Source organism: Astyanax mexicanus, chromosome 9, assembly GCF_023375975.1.
Source record: "Astyanax mexicanus isolate ESR-SI-001 chromosome 9, AstMex3_surface, whole genome shotgun sequence".
Classification (NCBI taxonomy): domain Eukaryota; kingdom Metazoa; phylum Chordata; class Actinopteri; order Characiformes; family Acestrorhamphidae; genus Astyanax; species Astyanax mexicanus.
The window spans coordinates 17,024,537-17,048,639 of record NC_064416.1 but is presented as its reverse complement, the minus strand read 5'-3'; the positions used below and the strand labels follow the sequence as shown (position 1 = coordinate 17,048,639).

Here is a 24,103-nt window from a genome sequence, read left to right as displayed (position 1 = left end):
GGACCAGCAGGTGGCAGTGCAGCTCAATGTTCTGAGTTGAGGAAAAGTGTTGTCTTGTGTTTTCTAGATGTTGGTTCGGTTCTGAAGGTGGTCAGCATCACTCAGGAAAACTGGGCTACAGAAGCGGTTGTACTGGAGGAACTGCAGGTGTTCAAGGTAAAAATAAACAGACTAACAAATTAATAAATACATACATAAATAATTACAGTACAGTGCAAAAGTTATAATAGATACTCTAGATTTCATTAGAACAGATGTAGACAAACACAAATACAAGAAAAATAAACCAGATTTAGTTTAAAGTACAACACCTAGTTCCAGATTTGTCCTGGATGCAATCAGCCAGCATGTGATTTTGTTCAATTACATCACCTGATTAAACATCATTAAGCATTGATTTAACAAACCAGATGTTCACTGATAACTACAAGTGTTGTTACTTTTGTTAAAGTAGTTATATATTTTTTTACAATTTAAATTTGTACATGATTATTTGTTGAACGGCTCAAATAATACTATAGCACTACTCTCCCATGAGAAGAGTTGTGAAAATGTTTTAATAAACACATTTGTTTTATTTTTGCATCATGTAAAATTAGTGTTTTTTTTTCTGTATATTCTAATATTTGCAATTTACTGATCAAATAAACATATATTTTAACAGGTGCCAAAACCTTGCCACAGTGCTGTGTGTTATATATATATATAATAAATATATATTTAAGACTGTTTACAGATATTTTGTGCTCATTTCAGAATCCTTCACCCATCCTCAGTATGGAAATCTCATCGAAACAGGTATGAGTATAAACTGACTTCACTGTTACTGTTACTGCAGTGTTACTGTCTATTCAGTTTTATCAATGTAGTAGACTTTTATTGGGGGATTTCAGCATTTGAGTGCTGAGTTTGTGACTGTAGCCTTTAAATCATCACCTTCATCGTCATCATTTACAATACATAGCATTAGGGATGCTCTTTGTTCTATCTAGTGAAGTAGGATCAGGGCTGATTCAGGCATATTTGAAGTGGCTATTGGCTATTATAATCCCAAACCAGAGTTAATTCTCAGAGTCTTTGTTTTAAGCATATTGTTCAGAGCGCTGTTCAGATCGGTTGTCTTAAAGGTGTCAGGAAAAGACATTACTGCCCAGCCAGCCGGCAGTACTGAGGAGAGTTCTCAGATGGCAAATGTGAAAGAGTACAGTTTTGTTTAGAGTCTGCAGAGTGAAGCAATGTATTTTACAGTGGAGCATGAACACATAGCATTAAATTTGACTATAAAGATCGATAATTAAAAAGATCTATTTTACCATGTGCCTTTCTTCATATTTAAACCAACAGCGTCTGGAACAGTGTTTTCAGAACAGAGTGGAGGCTAATGCTAATGCTAATGCTTGTAAACTCATGCTATAGAAACCCCTTTAGAATGTAGAATCCACACACATTTATTGCACTATAAAACAGTTATTTCACATCAGTTGATGACTAACAACATCAGATATCAGAGTGTGTATCACTTAACACCACCACTTACACAATGAATCAGAATGGACGTAATTACTACTACTACTAAATAAGGTACTTTTAGCTCTGTAATAATCAGCAGCATAAACTGTTTGTATATTATTTGTTATTATCTATACAAAAATGTAAGATTTAAAAAGCTGATACTTAGCATTTACAGATAAATAACCTTAGTAATCCCTCTACAGCATCTTTACCATGCTTAAGGCTGCTGCACAATCACAGCAGATATACAGCTCTGGAAATAAATAAAGAGACCACTTTAGTTTCTGAATCAGTTTCTCTGATTTTGCTATTTATAGGTATATATTTGAGTAAAATGAACATTGTTGTTTTATTCTATAAACTACAGACGATATTTTATCCAAATTTCAAATAAAAATAATGTAGTTTAGACCATTTACTTGTAGAAAATAAGAAATAGCTGAAATAAAAAAAAAATATGCAGAGCTTTCACACCCTTTAAATAATGCGAAAAAAAAACAGTTTCATATTCATAAAGTTCAGAAATCAATATTTGGTGGAATAACCCTGGTTTTAATCACAGTTTTCATGCATCTTGGCATCATGTTCTCCTACACCAGTCATACACACTGCTTTTGGGTAACTTTATTCCACTTTACACAGTTCAGTTTGGTTTGATGGTTTGTGATCGTCCATCTTCCTCTTGATTATATTCCAGAGGTTTTCAATTTGGTAAAATCAAAGAAACTCATCATTTTTAGTGGTCTCATTTTTTTCCAGAGCTTTAAAGTGTTTTTTTTTTTTTTCTCTATGTATCTAAATTTTTTGACCTATCTCTCCCCCTCTCTTTCTTGCAATCTCTCTCATACAGACACACATATACACAAATTTTCCTCCCTCGCTCCTGTTTGTCTCATTATCCGCTGAACTCCATGGCTGGGTCAGGCCAAGGACAATCTTCTGCTTTCTCGTGGCCATCTCTCCACCAATCGATCTCTCTCACACCAGTCAGAGACGACTGCAGGGTCACCCCAGCCTGACCTTTCCAAATTTCCAATCTGACTTTCATCATTTCTGCCTTGTTTCTGTGCTCTTTTGACCCCGTCTTCTTTTATAAACATTAATATTTCACTTTCAGCCTGCTGTGTTTCAGCCTCCTCTGCAGCAGAGCTTCACCACATCTAGGTGCCTTCACCACAGCTCTATACTTTAGAGACTATATAGCAGGTTGACATGGTGAAAGAGAAATACAATAAAAAAGGAAGAAGGGGAAGGAAGGAAGCATTTGCCTGCAGATGAAAGCAAAGCATACCTGCTCTGATTACTGAGCAGCAGACACAGAACAAATAAATCACCCATACTGATGGTTCTTTCAGGGAGGTTTAAAAAAAGCACTCCGGACAGTGTAAGCAGTTTTCCCGGCTGTGTTGCTGTGCTGCTGCTGCTGCTGCTGCTCGTGTCCTGTTTGTGAGGGCGTGATGTTCTTGTGTTTTCAGCAGCAGCTGTTTGTTGGAGGAGGGGACGGCCTGGTGCTGGTGGCCCTGCACAGGTGTCACATTTATGGGCAGGGCTGCGCTGAATGCTGCCTGGCTAGAGACCCATACTGCGCCTGGGACGGTTCTCACTGCTCCAGATACGTACCGGCATCCAAGAGGTAACATATGCACTTATACAGTATTACATTTTTACATATACAGCATTTAGCTGACACTTTTATCCAAAGTCACTTACAAGGTTATTCCCATTATAGAGGTGGACTAATGTGTTTAGAGTCTTGCCCAAGAAATCTTATTGGTGTAGCTACGCAGCATTTAGTCACCCAGACCTGGAATTGAACCCCAGTGTTCCATTTGATGTGGTAGCTCACTAGCAGGTAGTGGTTTTATCCACTATGCCACACAAGCTACATTAAGTATGTTAGACACCCCATGAACTTTTGTTTGATTTGGTTTGATTTTTTTAATTTGAGGGATATCTAAGGATTTAAATTAAAGTAAAATAATTCAACACACAATACAGTCAAAATGTGTGCATTGGTAAAATGCATTTTTTCTTAAGGAACATTTTGGGATACATTCACAGCCAGATGATCATGGCCAGATCCAAAGAAAGCAAGTTGTATTTGTATATAAGTCTGGGAAGTAGTTTAAAAAGAATAATTATAAAACTATTTAAAAATATTTACCGTATATGAGCTGCTGACAGGACCAGATTAGGCCATCATAGCCCAGCCCAGATTCATAAAATACTTTCCTACAGTGCTAAAATGTTTTTACAAGACACACAGGTAATTTGTGACATGGTATAATACGTCAATGTACAGCATCTACCATCAAAAAGAGTGTAAACAGGTTTGGTTATCATGGGAGGAGTGCAAAGAGAACCCTTTCTGTCAAAAAGATGATTAAAAAAAAGTTAGGTCCGACCCTGCAACGTGATTGGCTAAAGGGGTTTTACGATTGACATTATTAACAAGTAATGCACTGTAACTAAAGCTCTCCATGTATTACTCCGCCACATACAGGTAACGTAGCAATGATGCAGCGCTTACAAAACAAATACAAACCAAATGCATTGCCATTATACACCACAGAGAGCCGCTGGATCCCATAGGCACAGTGCAGATATGCCATGTCTCCAATAGGTGTAAAAAAGCCCAGCAATTCAAAAATATGCATTATTACACACATTATCAGCCAACAATATCAGGTTAAAAGTTTTTATTATTAAAATAAAAGCTTAAGTGTATATATTTTCCAGTTAATATAGGGTATTTTAAGCTGAATCCTGGACCCTTGTAATTTCACAGGTCTTGTCACCAAACTTTAAAAAACTTTAAAAAACAAAATTGAGCACTGATTTTAATCTACATAGATTTCTCTCCTGAAAAGCGGTTATTTGGGTGAGTGAAGCTCGTACGTTTATTTACAGTAAGCTTAAATCTCCATAATTTTGACTGAAATGGCCGAAAATAGAGACCACAACACTAAACTAGAAACAATGCTGAGCTTACAGCACAGCTACAAGCAGAGCAGCAATGAAACTATTTTAACTTGCACAGTGTTTATAACCAAATCGATTATATTTTCTCATCCTCTTTAACTCAAAATCTTTCAATAAACAGCGATAATAGAACTGTGGTATAATGGATTTATACCACTTGATTTATACCACTCATGCCTACGAACTCAGCACAGCAGTGCCAATATTACACATTATAGCACGAACCTCAGGTGTATTATCGCTTAATTAAAAGCAATCTTAACTTTTATAATAGTATATGTAAGGGAATAGTTCAGCTTTGGAGAACAGTATGTAGGAGAGTTTAGATACATTAGTAAGAGTAACTGCATGTGACTGGTCTGAACGATATGGTAAGACAGTGGGATGAATATGAATGTGTGGAAAGAATAATGAAGGAGTGTGAGTGGACTCCGCTGTGCCCTCATTCTGACCCACTTCTCCAGGGTGAGCTTTTTCCTGAAGTTCAGCACCAGAAAAAAATGATAAATATTTGATTTTTCCTCTGCGGCTCAGATGCCCACAGGGTGTTGTGGGAGTGGACTGGACAGGCAAATTGATTAGAGGAGCTTTGTTGTTGAGATGATGTATGTGAGCTGCCAAAGAAGTTTTCTTGCCCTTTTCTCTCCTGCCCTGGCTTTCTGCTTTGCAGCTGACACAAGCAGGTCAGGTCATTTCGAGCAGATGCAGAGTCAGAGCGAGCGAAAGAGAGAAAGAGAGGTTAGTTTAAGATACTTTATTACCATTTGCAGATTATAACCAGGTCTTTAGTTAAACCATGATTGCTATGGAGGAAGGGGAAAGAGCTTTGCTTATGGCTAAACATGGATGTATCCTAATGGCTGTAGCCCAGGGGGTTGCTGGTTATCAAACCAACAACCTGCTGGTCCAAAGCCCACCTCACTAACTTGTAGGCGTATGAACAAGAGAGGGTTATTAAAGGTCAAAAACAGTGATACCCTATAGTGGAGCCTACTATTGAACCCATAACTTTGTATAGTGCCATAAACCAGTGTTATGCTCCTCCCCTTTTGTCTAGGGGTGAGGAGGAGTAACAAAATGGCATGTGGTAGCGGAGGAAGTGGAAAGACAACAATTGGTGGTAAAACAAAAATGTTTATTACAGGAATCAAAGGGGTACAAAAATATATAGACAGAAATAAATAAACTGAAGCTAAAGAGAATAAATCAAATTAAATGTACTTTTAACAAAACTAGAAAGTGCATTTAAGAAAAAAATAAATCAACAGAAACTGTAGTCTAAAGGTGGACTAAGGACGGTGCCAACGAAAAGAAAATAATAAAACAAAACTAAACTGCCTAACCAAAAACTAAACTAACCAAAATACAAAAGTAGCACCCGCCCCTAACCTAGTGTATCTAAACAAATATGCTCCTGCGTGTGTGTGTATGTAGGGCGCCCATCTTACCTGTCCACACAGTAGACAAACAGAAGTGAGGTGGAGTAATTAATGTGCTCAAACAATGTGAGTTGTTACCAAAGTTTAGAATTAAGAGCTAGAGTGTAGATTTAAGTATACATTGGATCAGAATCAATAAACTCAGCACAATTGGACTAGAGTGCAACAAAGGATCTACACAGGATCAGAATGAACAAACTCACAGCACAACTGTTCAACAGGACTACCTCAGCATTAACTGGGCAGCAAACACACTCACTCAGATGCACACACTCTTAAATCGCTCTCACTCTCACAACCAGCGTTTGTATCTGCCGCCTCGGACGCGCTCACACCGCTCCATGCTGCTGCGTGCCATGCGGCTCCCCTCAGGCTCCTCTTACACTGTAAGGCCCGCCTCTTCCTGTCTCAGCGCAGAGTGTGATTGGCAGCTGCAGCCAAGCTGGAGGAGGATCTTCATTGGTGCTCAGCCAATCACGTTTCTCCATTAACGTAACCTACACAGAGAGAGAGAGAGAGAGAGAGAGAGAGAGCGCGAGAGAGCGAGAGACACGGGGGGAACAAAAAGAAAACCAAAACACACGTGCACTCGTTGCACGTAACAACCAGGAAGTCTAGTAACTGTGGGCATTGAACTAACAACCTTCTGATTCCAGGCCAGCCTCTATAACATTTAGGCCCCTGTAGATAGAGTTGTTCTAGACCAAAAAAAAACACCATGCACCTTAATGAATGTGGGTATTGAACCCACAACCTGGCCCTGAACAAAGAAACTGTCAATCTAAACTGCATCTCTTTGATGGAAAATGGGTTGCTCTACGCTATAAAAAAAACATGTGGTATCCAAGTGGTTGTGGTGCCTGAACTCACAACCTTATCTAGAGCAATGAACCAGCAACCTTTTGATTACAAGTCTGCCTCTCGTACCCTTAAGCCACTGGAGAATAGAGGATTTAAACCTAGAAGATGTAAGGAGTTGTAAGGAGAACCTGTAACCTTCTGGTTCTGGACCCAGTTCTCTAAACATTAGATCACATAAAAAATAAGGTAAACTTTACATAGCTTAACACATTTTAGCGGATTTGAACTCGTAACCTTCTGGTTCTGGAGTGGACAAGGGGATTGAACCACCACTACCTATTAAAATGATGTAGTGACTGAACCCACAACCCTGTCTAGAGCAATGAACCAGCAACCTTTTGATCCCAAGTCTGTCTCACATATCCTTAAGGCACCGGAGAATAGAGGGTTTGAAGCTAGTGGATGCAGGGATTCAAAACCATAACGTTCTGGTTCTGGACACAGTTCTCCAAACTTTAGGTCACATCAAAAATCAGGTAATCTTTACATAGCTTAGCATAGCTAAGACAGCTTGGGGTACCCATCCTTTAGCACCCCTAAACAAGCACCTCTAACAGGTATCCTCAGGGATCCAACGGTGGTAGCTTAGCAGGCAAGGGTATTGAACCACCACTACTTATTAAAAGGAAACAACAGGCCATGTGATTGGTCAAATGAATATTTTGCTTTTTAGTATATGTAATCAACACTATATGAAAAAGTATATTTCATGCATATATTGTTATCATTTTTAGTTGTGTTAAAATAGTATATCCATTTTTACAGGAGGGCTAGGAGGCAGGATATCAAACACGGAGACCCATCCAGTCACTGCTGGGACACGGATGATGGTGAGTGTGTGCATTCTGCGTGTATGTGTGTATAAAAGCTGTGCTGAGAGCTCTGCTTTGTACTTAGAGAAAATGCAGCATTGTCCAGAGGGGCTGGCTTAATGGAATTCACAGCCAAATGTCAAAAATACTCTCCGCTCTTTCATTCACGTACTGCAGGAGTGCTCTGGATAGAGATAAGCATGATAGAATATAAAATACAGAGGATGAGCCCTGATACACAAAACACTCACACATGCAGAACTATGCATTTACCACTATTCAAATGTAATCTTTTTCTTTGTGTGTGTTTGGTGTCTGTACAGTGTTTGGTAAGAACATAGAAGAGAAGGTGATGTATGGTGTGGAGAACAACTCTTCATTCCTGGAGTGTGTCCCTAAGTCACGGCAGGCCCAGATCCGGTGGTTTATACAGAGACCTGGTGCTGATCACCGTCAAGAGGTATGTAACATGTGGTCCCCTATTTTCAGCCGTCCCCTATTTTCGGGCAGTTCCACCTATTGCGCAGTTTCCTTTCCCTCTCTGCCAATCGTGTTAAGGAAATTTAAAACACGTCACCTCACATCTTAGACAAACACTTAAACTTTTTTCTTACAAAAAATCCTGTAATAAAACATTATTTTAGTGTCGCTAATAATGTTGTAAATCTGTGCATAAAGGCATGCATTGCATTTTCGTAGTGTGACGGATATTTTTCTCGTTTTTTTATGTTGTTCACTAATTAGGGAGCCTAATTCTAAGTGAACAAGGGTGTCGATATGTTTTCCTGATGAAATCAGAGAATGGATGTCCACACAGGACAAATGCAGTGTCATTATACACCACTGGGAGCCGCAATTCGAAAATATGCACATTATTAGCCTCCAATATCAGGTTAAGAGTTGTTATTATTAAAATAAAAGTTTAAATGTATATATTTTCCAGTTAATATAGGGTATTTTAAGCTGAATGTAAGGTGGCTGTAAATAGGGGACCCTTGTCGCTGGGGGGGCGTTGGAGTAACCAAAACTTTAATTCTTAAAAAAAAAAAAAAAAAAGGTTGGTTGAGTAAAGCTCTTTTCCACAATTTTGAGTGAAATGGACGAAAATAGAGGCCACCACGCGTGTGTGTGTGTGTGAGCATATATGAGTTAAAATCTAATCTAATGATTTATTTGAATTGAATGTAAGGATGATATAAGTAAATACAATATTATAGTAAACATATACGTTTATTGGGGAAAACCTATTCAGTTGAACATGGAGGCATAATGGTTCTGAATGGCATTCTGCAGCACATTTGCCCACAGATGTTATCACACTCATAGGTTGCCAGAGCTGACGTTACAGCTGATTCCATAAATGCTTGATTGCTGATAGATTTGGCAACCAACAAAGTGTTGCAATTCCTGGAGATATGATGCAATGCTGAAAAATGCTAGTTGAAAGCCCTATACTATGAGAGGCAACACATGTTGCCACAGGACGTCCTGCACATATATTGAGCTGTTAATGTCCCTCGTATCACTACTAGGAGTGACTGAATATCATATGAGATGGCTCCCTAGATCCTTACACCAGCAATTGTGACAGCGTGTTGCTAATTAAAAAAATAAAGTCTTGAAGCTTTCCCTACAAGACCAACATACTCAAACCCAGTAGATGTTTGGCTCCCAAATAGAAGGTTTATTGCCAAAGCTTACTAGGTTCCAGTTTGAAGGTAAAGGTGGCTAGAAGACAGGTGATCTAGATGGCAGGATTATCAAAGCTCCTCCACCTCTCAACTGGGCAAAATGTCTTTTAGAGCATCATAGAGGCTCGTTAACAATGCTGTTAACAATCTCTCATTAGGAGGCACACTGTCCAAAAGTAGCCTCTAAGAGCCTTTTTATATTAAAGTAGTTTTTTAGCCAAAAAATAAATAATTCACAGCCTATTTTCTCAACTTAAAACCAATCCAAAATACAAAAGTGCTTGGAACTTTTCTAAACCTTCAAAACTGGTACATAAATTGTGGTCAGCTCACAGATTTAAACCCCCTACTATGACCACACATAACTTACACTTTCAGAAGAGCCTGTATGATTTACTGGAGAACTGTTATGTTTGGTCCCCCGGGCCGGACTTGGTTACAGTCGTATACCCCAGTAAATAATGTGTGAGTGGTAGCATAAAGTCTAGTGGTCTTCTTGAGTGCTCCTGCTATGAGAGCAGGTCTGGATGACAGCTGCTGTCTCCACGCCTCTCCATAATTCCTGCTTGAGAACACACACAGCAACTTTACCTCAAAGAGAGCCAAGCGGCCAGACCAGCTCGTCCAATGATTTAGAGTTTAGAGCTCTGCCATCATTCTGAGAACACTGAGGAAGACTGAGGAAGACTGAGACAAGAAGGAAAACACAATGCTCGAAAACTCGAGAATGATGCTCTAAGACTCTCCAAGTCATAAACACACACCAGCACTCACAGTGGAGAAAGTACGTCCTGTAAATTTGGGTCATGTGTCAGAAAAGAAAAAAAATACATGCGTTTGTTCCTGCAGGTTTTGGTGAGTGCACATATTTTAACAGTTGAATTATGGTAACACTTAAACCTCTCACATTGAAACGCAGAGGAGTTGCATAATTTTGGAGATATTACATAATGGCCAAGAGTGAAAACTGCTGGAAAAGACTGTTCAAACTCAATGAGTTCGGTTCAGAGTAGAGTACAGATTAACAACTTAACAAAAGCAGCCTGAAAAGCTGTGGAAACAGAAAAAATACTGTTTTTTATTTAGCTTGGATGTTGGATGTTGGTGCTGGAAACATTTAGACTGTTTGCAATGTCCATGGTTGGCATTGCAAGCAATACTAGCTGATAACAACCAGGTATTTTACAATAGTATGCACATCCAAACACCATGGACTCATGCCCATAGATAGAAGTAAGACAGTACAATGTGTATGCCTCATTTAATAGCACACAAACAGACAGAAGTGATAACAAACTGTATAATGCTACTTAGTTTACTACTGTTGCTGTGCAGGGCAGCCATCTTGGATTCTGAACTCAGGGTTTGCCAGACCCTCCTGACTTTCTGAGTTGGAAATCTGACCTGTAGTTGCTTTTTAGTTAAAGCTTCCTACTTGGAACTAGAAAATTCCAACATTTGAGCTCAAATAAAAGTGTCCAGTTCTAGCCATTGCTCCTACCACCTAGTCCTACCACTTTGTTTTGTGCATTCAAGACTAGGGGAAGGGTAACCCTGATCCTTGTTGTTATAGAGGGGTATGGTGAATTGTTAGTGCTACCTGGCCCTCCAAATGGAGATTTGTTTGGAGGAGTATGCCAAATGAAGGTTTATAATGAAAATACTGGCAGGATGGTGGCCAAAGAAACAAAACAAAACAAAACAAAAAAAAAATTGGACTATCATATGACAACTATGGAACTTAGTGTATTGTAGTTTCAGTGTATTTATAGCTGCTTTCTTCATAGCAAGAAGAAGAAAAAGCTAGTAGTATGTGGCAATATCTAGATAGTTCGCTAAATGTTATTGAGACTGCTACACAGTTTAAGTTGGAATGGGAAAATTTCAATAAATAGCTAACTTAGGCTCTCTATTACTAAACTTAGGCTCTCTATTACTAAGGAATTAGGACTAAACGATAATAAATAATTGACCCCAAACCCCCTAAACAAGCTTCAGTGCACTAAATTGAACTAAAATCCAGCAGAAGGCAGGTTGGTGAACTTTACCACTCCACTACTATCACCACAAATTGTCAGGGTAATCTATAGAGCACAGCTAGTGTCATGGTAACCAAGCAGGTTTCTTTTTTATTTATATACAGCTCTGAAAAAAAATGAAGAGACCACTTCAGTTTTTGAATCTTTTTTTTTTTGCTATAAAAAAAAATATATATAATAATAAATATTATTATTTTGAGCATTTATTTGCAGAAAATGAGAAATTGCTGAAATAACAAAAAAGATGCAGAGAAATCAATATTTGGTGGAATAACCCTGGTGTTTAATCACAGTTTTCATGCATCTTGGCATGTTCTCCTCCACCAGTCTTTCACACTGCTTTTGGATAACTTTATACCACTCCTGGTGCAAAAATTCAAACAGTTCAGCTTGGTTTAAAGGTTTGTGATCACCCATCCTTCTCTGATTATATTCCAGAGGTTTTTAATTTGGTCAAATAAATAATAATTTTTAGTGTCTCATTTTTTTTCCCAGAGCTGTATTTTGATGCCGCATCAGGTTTTTAAAGAGCTTTTCCATTACTTAGAGGGAGGATTCGACAGCTCCAAATTGTTACTCAGTTTTAAAATAAAGGAAAAAAACAACGAACAGGGATACAAATGAGAAATAGGTTTGGCCCATAGAGTTTCAGAGTTTGCAAAGCAAAACAAAGTATCTAACAGATCCAAATTGTCCAGTTTATCAAAGCCCAAATTAGAGATCCATTGGTTACTGCCTCCAGAATTCAGAATGCTTTAATATGCCAGTGGGAACAATCTCAAACATCATGATAACTCTGCCAAGCATGAACAAAGTGCTGTTCCAAAACTGCTCGCACCAGATGCCAGTACATAAAAATTCATAACATTCTGTGTTTTAGAAGGGCACAGAACTTTCACCCCATGGGCTGAACAAAAATAACACAGTCTGATGAGTCTTCTTTAGCCTTTTTTCCTCCATCCAGATGTGGTCCATAGTTAAACAAAAAGATGATTTCTCCATGGCCGAGAAATATGTGGCTATTCTTACAGGCCAGGTGCAAATACTGTTCCCTGTTGATATGATATTCCCTCATCAGAGTATTACAAGACAAGTCTGGAAGTAAACAAGTTAAACTGTGGTTTGATCAGGGGATCCAACACCACTGAAACACCTCTGAGCTCTGATATCAGGTAGATTTTTACTTTCTTTATTTCTCAAAGGCCTTAGTGCTTTCCTTCTTGAACATTTTAAGCAATCCACTGTACAAATGTAATATTTCACAACATGCCCTTGAAGGTTTTTCAGCAGGGTGATTCTAAGAATATGTTTCAGAAGTGAGAGCATTCTAGGAAATCTTTTTAGGTTAGTTGTTGTAAGCTCTAGTCAAGTGACTACACACGGGGTGGTGGAGTTTTGTAATAATGGTATAAAATGCTCCTAAATAAGCAAATACCAGAAATTATGGTTGGTGTATTGGTGTTAGTTTCACAGAATCTAACAACGTTTTTTTTTACCACAGTTTTACCATATTCATTTGATTAGCACCACCATGTAGCTTGTTGTGAGTTTTAGTGTTTTAGTAGTTTAAAGTGTCTTAGAAAAAAAAAAAAAAAATAATATATATATATATATATATATATATATATATATATATAGATCTTCTACGCCATGTATCAATAATATTTTGCAAACGAAAACAATATGGGTAGCACTTTACATTAAGTGTTGACTAGCTAACATGAATTAATGCATTAGTTACCATGAATAAGACATGAGGTAATACATTAACAATACTTAGGTAATGCTAGTTAAACATGGAACTTCAGCATTAATTAATGTTATTTTCACATGAAGTTAAATATGTTAGAAGTAAAGCAGTCATTGGTAAATATTTATTAATTAAATATTAGTTATAATTATATTTGGCTGTGATAACACGTATGCAGTGGTAGCCATTTAAGCCATTTACTTATTTAATTTACTAATGTCAGTTAACTAATAAAAATGTTATATATTTTACATTGTTTACTTCTATTAAAAATACATTTCTTTATGGATTAGAATTATTTTAATTTCACTTTACATCAGGTATATTTATTTCACTGAACAGAGCTGTATTTGTGCTTAGTGATGTTTAACAGATGTTAATAATGCTTAATAAAGGCATTATTGGTTAATCATGGTTTACAATTTCTACATTGCAAATTGAATTCCAACAAACGCTCACACATATATATGATGAAATGAAGCATAAGCACCATCCAGACTAATACTTACTTAAATATCAATATTTAACGATTACCGCATGCATAACTGCAGTACACAAGCAAATGACAAGAAGATGAACTAAAGCAGTTGTTACTTGTTTGGCTAACATTAGTAAAGTATATGATAATAAAGTATTTGATTTATCGTTCAATTGTGTTTAATTAACATTACCTAAGCATTGGCAATGTATTACTTCATGTCTTATTAATTGTAACTAATGCATTAATTCATGTTAGTTAGTCAACACTTGTAATGTACAGTGTTACCACAATATGATACATCACAATATCAATAGTTTGTCCCGCCCCTAGTTTTTTTGGAGGTTTTTGCTCAGCATTGATGATGTGATTGTGAATTAAGTGCGTGGACGTCTACGAAAATGCCATAAACAGTCTGGCTGGTTTTACTGAAGCTGTTTGAATCATACTGCTGTTTTTATATGATGCAATAATTCACATAAAATAATTGAAGCAATAAAGAGAGGCAGGATAATGGAGTGCTCTTCATATTGGTGGTAGGAAATGAACAGATGAGAGAGATATGGGTAGAGCAGATGAACGTATAAATAAACTTCACCACTCTATTTGTCATCTCCTCCCTTTCTTCTCTTCTTTTACTTTTCACACATCACAGTAGTTCATCTCTCAACAGTGCTGAAGCTCTGTGCTCTTTTCTTCCATCTCTCACTGCCATTTCAACCTTGGACCCTGAAATTGCCGTTATCCTCCCACATATAGGCGAGTGTGTACTGACACACACACACACACACACACACACATTTACACACACACACCTACCTACCCTCATATCCTATCCAGTTCTCTCTCTCTCTCTCTCTCTCTCTCTCTCTCTCTCTCTCAGAGAGTGGATATGGAGGAGTGTTTGACCTTGTACTGTGTTTGTGTGTGCGTCTGTGTGTTGGTGTGTGTGTGTGTGTGTGTGTGTGTTATGTGCTATGATGAATGGATATGGCCAGAGTGAACTCCTCCGAGTGTTATATCAGCAGCACTGTAGTATCGATTCATCACTACTATAGTTAATCACTACTGAATAGCCACACTGAATTCTGTAGTGTGTTTGGTGTGTGTGTGTAAGTGTGTGTGTGTGTGTGAGAAAGATGCTATGGCTGACCTTTGTGGGGGCTACATACATGCGCTGCATGGTGCTCTCAGAAAGCTGTTTTAAGTCCCGCTGTAAATAAACACCACCGCCCGGCGTGAGCTTTGCTTTTATTTCACATTCGCTCTCGTCTTCCTCGACTTCCCTCCATCTCCCGTCATCCATCCATCCTTTCCAGATGTGGCACGGCACAGATGTTATTCACACCTGCAACACACACGCAAGGCCCCAGATACACACATAAACACACACACATAACACACTAACACAATCACATACTACACACCTGCAGCACAATCTTAAAAATTGGACCCAACACTTCAGCTTGTAAAGAATGAGGCTGAGCTGAGTGATGGGAAAGGAATGAGCGTGAATGAGAGTGTGTGTATGTGGAAGTGTGTGTGTGTGTGTGTATGAGTGAGAGTGTGTGATGGTGTGAATGTTTACCCAAACCAAACTAAACTGATACAGATTTGTGCATGCCATCAAAAAAAACAAAAAAAAAAACAACAACTGAAAAACAGGCCCTACTGATAGCTCACTGTTATGGGAGAACTTAGGCTGAGAGTGTCTCATGGGTTTTAAACAAGGATGGATCCTCCTTTGAAAGATGTGTTTGTGTGTGTGTGTGTGTGTGTGTGTGTGTGTGTGTGTGTGTGTGTGTGTGTGTGTGTGTGTGTATGTGTGTGTGTGTGTGTGTGTAATGGGCTGTGGCCTTCAAATTCTTCAACCAAAGTAACCATTTCCTGCACTGATGGTATCATCGTCATTGTATTAAAAATACAAATATTTGAGTTTTATCCATCATGGCTGTTTTACAAAGAAAGATCCTGAGTTAGTTGGAGTCTATCAGTCACTGCCTTTGTTATCTATACCCTCCTGAGACCCAGACTTTTGCTTGGTGAGCATATTTAATTTTTTAAAAATAATCTATCTGGGATTAGTAAAACCTAACAAGTATAAAAACAAACTTTATCTTGGAACAATACGTTATTTTTTACAGAAAAAGGTCCTCACATGGTGACAGTAGTATATTTTGATATGTAACAAAATGTTAGCTTCCTACTTTATGTAAAAAAAAAATAGTTTTAAACATAAAGTTAGATGATAATTTTGACATGGCACATATTTTTTTTTTGTCTGGACTGGCTGTAAAAACATTTGACTGGGATTCATGCAAAGATATGTTAAAAAAGTATGAAGGGTGCATAGAAGTAGACAGGTAATGTCCCCATATAAGAACACAGGGTCTCAATAGGATACAATGGCGAGAATTCCAGCAGTTTTCATTCAACAGCATATCACATCACATCACATCAGCAATGCCATTATAGAAATTCTTCTAATTCTGGCAGGATTCTTCTTTTTATTAGAGATATATGAGCATAGAGAGCCTATTAAAGGTCTAAAGGTATAATCACACGCCTTTATTTGTAAGAGTAAAGGGCTGTTTTTTTTTTTATAAAGCCCAGCCTAGACAGTGTAAAATTTAGTTGGAAATTATCTGTCATAAAAAATTTGGTCCATGACTAGATTTAGTCTTTGTGTAAGAAACTGGCACATAATATATATATATATATATATATATATATATATATATATATATATATACTTTAGATTACCAGCGCATGCTAACTGGCTAATAGAAGCTTCTTGTATTTATTATCTATACATTAGCCCTCTATCTCCATTACAAACTGACCCCAAGACCCCAACAATTCTTTTATGATCAACTACATCTGATACAAGGGGAACACTGTGCAGTTTTGGAAGTTTGGACCACTGTTTCAGCCTCTCCTTCCTCTTCCCACACTTTAACAACCCCGATTGATTTCCCAGGAGGATCAGCGACTGTGCTAAAGCTAGTGCGACTGATCCTGACCAGAAGGCCTCGCTCTTTCGCTCAGTGTCTTACGGCCCTCAGATGGACGCAGAAGGGAGAGAACGCCCTGACCTGGTTCTGCTTTTACAGAGCACAGCTAGAACCCGGGCCCTGCGCTACGATCAGGGCGTGATAAAACCTTCAACAGCAGATCCAGAGCCTGATCTACAGCTAGCACACGGCTTTACCCTGAGCTAAGCACATTATTACACACAAGTACACAGTGTCAGACACACTGTAGAGACCATGGCATCAGCATGACACACACACACACACAACGTTCCATCTTGAGATGTGTGTGAGTTATTTTGTGTTTTAGTCACAGACGTTGCAGGTGTGGAGGAGGTTCAGTTGTACCGTTATAATCAAACATTGTTCAACACTTAAGTAAAGGATGGATTCTTTAAATGGAAATTGTAAAAGCTAATGGACCATGAACTTGTGTGCTAGTGTGTGCTAGTGTGTGTGTGTGTGTGTGTGAGAGCAGGCGTGTGTTTAAAAGGGGTTAGGTATGCTTTGAAGCCCCCTTATTTCTCTAGACCACAGCTGTATTGTTTTAGCCCTTGACAACAGCATGACATGAAAGAAGAATTGGCAGGCATCGACGGAGTGAGAGAGAGATAGAGAGAGAGAGCTAGCCTTTATGCAGATAAATCTGGAATCTGGGCAGCAGGAGGGCGAGCGAGGCTGAGAATGTGATTGGAGAGTGATTGATAAGGGGATCAACAAGCTGAAGAAAGGCCATTACTGTGTTCTCTTGGATGGTGGTCTCTTTGACATAGTCACCACTTAGGCCTGTCACAATAGTTACATTATCGACTTATCAATAAATAAACATAACATTAATCATTTTAATAATCGTGATATCGTCCATTGTGAAGGCACTTACATATATTGTGACTGTGGGCATGATCTCAAAACGTATCTTTATTAGGAAAAATGGAAAAATGGACACCCAAAACAAACTTAAATAAACACAGGAACGACCCAGTGCGTCTCTAGTCGCTTAACTTTAGAGTCTCTTAGGTTCACATTGCCTCAGCCTTCCTCTCACCATCAGAGTATCTCTCGAGTAAAGGCTAAGGCAAAGTCATAATGTGGTCCAACGTGGGCCAGCTGGGACAGACCGGAGCTGCACATCATTGTGTGGGGCGGACCCATGGTTCCCCTGCCTCCGCACTTAGCAATGTGTATATACTCTATATATATTATTATGAATATACCCTGCTTTGGTTCAAGCTGGGAACTTTTTGGGTTCCAAAATTAATAAAGTGTATTGTCTTTAAAAGGATACAATTCGTTTGTTATGATATTTTGTTCTCATTATATTAGTATTATGTTAGTATATTGCAAAGACCATCAAATGTTATGATGAAACTGGCTCTTATTAAGACCAAGAAAATTAAGACCAAGAGTTACCTCTTTTGCACAGGATATTCAGAGCCCAGAAACCACAAGTGGAAAGCACCTTAAGAGCCCACCTAAATAGTTTATTTTACACTTTTAAGTTTACTACATGATTCCTTATGTGTTCCTTCATAGTCTAAATTACTTCAGTGTAAATTTACAATGTAGTAAAAAACAAAAAATGTGTCCAAACGTTTGACCGATACTGTATTATATACATTATATCACATTATATTGCTTATCTTTGTACTATTTAAGATCACAGGACTTGACATTATGATAATTACAATTTAAAAAACTTAAAAAAGATTTGAGTGGTTCTTTAGATCAGGTCTACTAATTGCTCTCGACATCCCTGATCAAGGGTAGGCAACCTCCTTCTGTCTCCCAATGTCTAATGTGGCGCTAATAACCAATCAAAAGGCAATAATGAGAGGTCAGCAGGAAGCTGAGCCTAGAGGTGAAGGAGTGACCTTTGACCTGTGTGAGGAGGAGGAGGGTGGGAGTCATGCTGTGTGCTGCAGCCTCAGCCTGGCAGTGTTCAGTCTGGTCAAGATGATTTATGGGCAGGAGCTGCACAGGTGACATGTGAATTCTCCATTTGGAGTTGGAGGTGAGGCTTAATTACGGTGGACTGCACTGAATGAGAAAGTGCTTTTCCCAGGGTTTACCTTCACTAAGCTGAGAGAGGAGTGGAAGGTGATGAATTAGACGTGTGAGCTGATCGAGCAGCAGTGCTCTAAGTCTCTAATCGTAGTTGATTTGATTAGGGTATGGTTTTGCATGAAATAATTTAGTGCAGCGCCTTATCATTTATATAAAGCACTGGGGAAAAAAAAGAAGAGACCATTTCAGTTCTGAATCAGTTTCTCTGATTTTGATATTTATAGGTATATGTTTGAGTACATTTTTTTATTATTCTGTAAACTACATACAGCATTTCTCTCAAATTGTCATTTAGAGCATTTATTTGCAGAAAATGAGAAATGTCTGAAATAACAAAAAAAGATTCAGAACTTTCAGACCTCAAATAATGCAAAGAAAACAAGATCATATTCATAACGTTTTAAAAGTTCAGAAATCAATATTTGGTGGAGTAACCCTGGTTTTTAGTCACAGTTGTCATGCATCTTGGCATGTTCTCCTCCACCAGTCTTACACACTGATTTTGGATAACTTTATGCTTCTCCTGGAGCAAAAATTCAAGCAGTTCAGCTTGTGATCATCCATCTTTCTCTTGATTATATTCCAGAGGTTTTCAATTTGATCAAATCAAAGAAACTCATCATTTTTAGAGGGTCTCTATTTTTTCAGAGCTGTTTATACTAGTTTTCTCCTCAGTAGACAGATTTTCTTTACGTTTCTTTACACTGTTTTACATGTTGCTGTCACACTAAAGAAAATGTGTCTTGGCATTTTTGCCTATTTAACAGCATAATATAAATCTGCCAGTTGTTACATTGTGTCCAATATTGACCATGAATGTACCAATAGACATGATTTAAAATGAATAAGAAAAGAAAGTTTTTTTACACTGACTATCAATCAAAGTTATTGGAATTTGATCAATTTAATAGTGGGTAGAAAAGTGGGATTTTACCTCTTTACCTCGGAAGAGGAAAATCATAGTACAATGAAAATAATACTCACAATATAGTTTATCATGTTTAAAAAATAGCTTAAAAAGAGAATCCCAGTGTGAAATGGACTTGGGATGTAGTGAAACATGATAACAAGTACAGACCTTTTATCAAATAGCGCACATTTGTTCACTCCCAGCATTGTGAAATACACTCCTTTTAGCAGATGCTCCCATTGCGTTGCCCATGCAAAGAAATCACTGTTCTTACACCATTAACAAGCTCAATGTAGCTCCACACTTGATTGTCAGAATACCAAGGGCCATGAAATCAGGGCATTCAGAATTCTGCCAATGAAGCATGGAGCTACTTTGAATTTGTTAATTGTGAAAATATATTGGTTTCTTTGCATGGGCATGCTCTGCCCCTATCACTAGCACTGTAACCCTGTTTGGAGCATCAGCGAAAAGTGCTGTATTTCAGAATGCTGGGGGCAAACAGAGCTGGGCTATTTAACACAAGTTTGCACTCATGTTTAATTACAATTCAAGTCCATTTCATCAGATTTTCATTTTAAGCCATTTTAATAAAACTAACCATCAAAGGTAAATCATTCTTAAAATATTACTCTTGTTATTCAGATTCATCACTGTCTAACACTGTATAACACTGTGTATAAAAGCAAGAAAACATGCAATAGTCATCATTACTTTTTGTCAGAAAAAGTAGAGCGTTGACAGAAAATGTATTACATTTATTTTTAAACTAGGTAATCAGTACCGCCAATCAAATATCTCAGCCAAACTCAAAGTCAAAGACCATTAGCACAGTTGCAAAGGTATACAGCAATTGTGTAAATGAGTTGTACAATAACTAAGCAATAATTCACGAGAAGAAGAGCTATAGCATGTAATATTGGCACTGCTGTGCTGCGGTCGTAGATTGTAGATTAGCACAGCAGTGCCAATATTACACATCATAGCACAAACCTCAAGTGTATTATCGTGATCACACCCCAGTTGTATTATTATTGTTTATTGAAAGATTTCGAGTTAAAGATGACGAGAAAATACGATCTGTTTGGTTATTAAAACTGTGCAAGTGAAAATAGTTTAATTGCTGCTCTGTTTGTAGCTGCACTGTTTGGCTTGTAAGTGCTGCATCGTTGCTAGGTTACCTGTATGTGGGGAAGTAATAGATGGAGAGCTTTAGTTACAGTGCATTACTGGCTGAAAACAGCACTCATAGAACGCCTCTCAGCCAATCACATTGCAGGATCTGAACTAACTGTGGTATAATTTGTGTGTGTTTCTGTGTTCCAGGTGAAGCTGGATGATCGTGTATTGGTGACAGAGCGAGGACTGCTGATTCGCTGGCTGCAGCGCAGTGATACCGGTTCGTATTTCTGCACTGCTCAGGAGCACAGCTTCACCCGCACTCTCCTCAACCTCTCTCTGAGAGTGCTGGACCGCGGGCAGCTCCACGGACAGCAACGAGGGCCTCTGGAGGACCCCACGGCTATGGCCGCCATGGCGTCGGAGTCTCGGCAGCGCTATAAGGACTACCTGCGTGTGCTGAGCGCGCCCTCTCTGGACGAGTACTGTGAGACGCTGTGGCACAGAGAGAAGAAACAGCGGCAGAAAGGCAAGTGGAAGCACATCCAGGAGCTTCGCAAGAGCAGAAACAGACGGCACCACCAGGGGGCGCCCATCTGAGACGTCCGTGTGAGGGAAGGTGTCCGTGTACAGCACTGGTGTGGGGAACAGCCCATGTCCAATAATAAAGCTATTACCAGTACATAAAGAGAAAATACAAAGACTGTTAAGACTGGGGAGTTTTGGTAAAGTCCTATCCTGAAGGGACTTATATAGGGCTATATTCACACTGCCAGCTTGATACTCATTTTTGACATAGAGTCTGCACAGACAGAAACCACAGGAAATCCAATTTTTGTTTTGCAAATCTGATGTAAAACACATTTAGAGGTGGTTTGAAATGCAAATCCCAATTCAGTTTGTACAGACATATCCTAGTCTGGATGATCTAGGTGCTCAAATCAAATTTCATTGTGTCTTTTGTGTCAGAAAACCATACAGATACATTTGTGATGTCCTGATAGGCAAATCCAAACTGATTCAGACGGTTCAGACAGTCCTCTTATCGAATCCAATTAGCCTTCAGTTTGAACACAGCCTTAGTTTGGCATAGTATGTTTATTTTGTTGCTTGAACACTCAGTTTGTTTAGTTGTGTTTGACCAGGGAAATGACCAAATTGTGCTATTTAGTGGCCTTTATGGACATAAATTGGAAATGCTTGCCACTGCTTTTGTCTGTAACTATTAAGCCCTTCTCAACAGGATCCATCTTCTAGACCACCCATGAACTCACTGAGCCACAGAACCACAGAACTGGCCAGTTCTGAGCAACTTTTTTCAGACATAAATCCTATTCTGTGTCTTCTGCTGGACGTTCTGCTCATTTAAAACTTTGGATCACTTTTACTCTTCTAACATCAGAAAACACACCACATGCCTAAAGGATCAATATGTGCACATTCAGTGCTTTAATCATAACCAGTAATAAGAATGCATTCATGTTGAATGACTGTAAATATGTATTCTGTACAGGAGATTGTGCATGCTGTAGTATTGTTGACGGACAAATGAATCTTTTTGAATTTTTGACCCCCGTTTACACTTGCTTGTTTTAATGGACTAGTATCTGGATTATGCTGATTAAGGTTTTATCCACATGGTGTTCAAATCTGCCTTTATTTTGTTAGACTGAAATCGGATTCATTCATTTTAAAACAAACACTACTGGGTTTTTTCAGCACTAGTAGGAGGGGTTTTGGTCATTGAAATATGGATTAAGGGTCAATTTATGCTTCTGCGATGAATTTACATCATAGCTTACTTTGCAGTATGTACCCTGCAGTATAGCTTACACAGTAGCGTGAATCATATCTACACATTGGGGAAATGCAGACTGCAGCATCTGTGATTGGTCTGGTGAATATTGTGTTCCAGACTATACATTCCTATCTTCACAATTAAACTGCAGAACGACACCAACGCACAATTATAAACGCACACAATGGTGTAGGCCACTTGCACAGACTACGCTGTAGACATTACACTGACTCGACACAGAAGTAAAAACCAGTTGCCCTTCCCTCGAAATGTAACTACATGTAATGGCTATAAAGCCTGCAGCAACTGTGATTGGTTAATGAGCATCGTATTCCTGCTTCACTGTTAAACTGACACAGACACAGCAATGCACAAGTGTAAATGCTCACAACAATGTAGACCACTTGTGCAGGCTAAGCTGTAAAATTTGTCTAAACTCAACACAGAAGTATAAATATATCTTCAATTTGTTTTGGATGTGTTTATGTATGCATTTTAATGTGGATTTATCTTGACCTCATCTAGATATAATCCTGATGCTTAAGACTGATAAAGTGACCAGGTTTAAATGGGGGTCTTTGATGATAACTGATGAAAACATTTATATTAGGTAGGATGAGTATGATATTTTTGTATATTTCCATTTGTGTCTTTTGTAGCTAGTTTGTTTACACTATTTGAACTTATTTAAGATTACGACAGAGTTGAAATAAACTCTTTTATCTAAAGCTCTGTGTCCATACATTTCTACTACTGTATATACTCACATTTCTACTACTGTACTTAAGAGTTAAACAAATTAAGAGTAAACTAATTTGTAGTCCAAAACCAGCTTCAAATCCAGTAGAAACCCTTCCTGCAATGAAACACATAAACCCACAAACACACAGTCTTTTCTCCCATCCCATGACTGTATTTATAAACTGAAGTCATGCTCTCCAACCCGTAGAATTGTTTTGAGAAATGGCCCCATCGGCAGTCAGTCTGGGCAGCTGGAAGTGAGGAGGTCAAACTGCCTGAGATAAGATTAGAGAGAAGGGGAACTCCTCAGCCTTTCCTCCCATCCATCAGTCCACAGATACACTGACCTCACATCAGCCTCCAGCATGGAGCAGAGGGCATCATGAATGTGTCAGTGTGTGTGATCAAGGTCAGGGCAATGTCCACATCATGACCCTGTTGAAAGGGGTCATGTTAGCAGTGCATTTAGCAAGTTGGAGAGTGTTATTTTATTTTTATGTATTCTGAACAGGGTTTGGTACCTCACCTGAAATTACTATACTAAACTAGCAGTCCCAAATCCCACAAACTTTGTAGACTGTGGCTTTAAGGTAACAATCATGTTACCTTTTGATCATTTTGGGTTACCGTCTTACTAGTCTTATTGTCAGATACTGCAGATATGTCTTAAAGATAGATAGCCATGCATCAAAATCAAAATGAAACTAAAATTGAAGAAATGACATTAATTACATTACCTGAAACTAATCTAAACAAACACTAGGACCCTATTGTACGCCCTGCACAAGGCACATCACAATGCTTTTTACTATCTTACACCCCATCTATTTTACAACAGTCTATTTTCACACCGTATGCCCACGCCATCAAAATGG

General features: G+C 38.4%; 1 protein-coding gene across 2 annotated transcripts in view; it reads left to right on the top strand.

Annotated features, from left to right (window-relative positions):
- sema3d (sema domain, immunoglobulin domain (Ig), short basic domain, secreted, (semaphorin) 3D) overlaps positions 1 to 23,215 on the top strand; it is an 87,581-nt gene extending 64,366 nt beyond the window's left edge. The window contains exons 13-18 of one of the 2 annotated variants that reach the window (XM_022679582.2): positions 68 to 156; positions 757 to 798; positions 2,991 to 3,145; positions 7,560 to 7,624; positions 7,930 to 8,066; positions 20,897 to 23,215. In XM_022679582.2, the coding sequence (XP_022535303.1) occupies positions 68 to 156; positions 757 to 798; positions 2,991 to 3,145; positions 7,560 to 7,624; positions 7,930 to 8,066; positions 20,897 to 21,289 (881 nt within the window). In that variant the 3' untranslated portion in view covers positions 21,290 to 23,215. Of the gene's footprint in view, positions 1 to 67; positions 157 to 756; positions 799 to 2,987; positions 3,146 to 7,559; positions 7,625 to 7,929; positions 8,067 to 20,896 lie in introns of both variants that reach the window. The other variant, XM_007250941.4, reaches the window with a different exon arrangement.
- Positions 23,216 to 24,103: the final 888 nt, after the last annotated feature.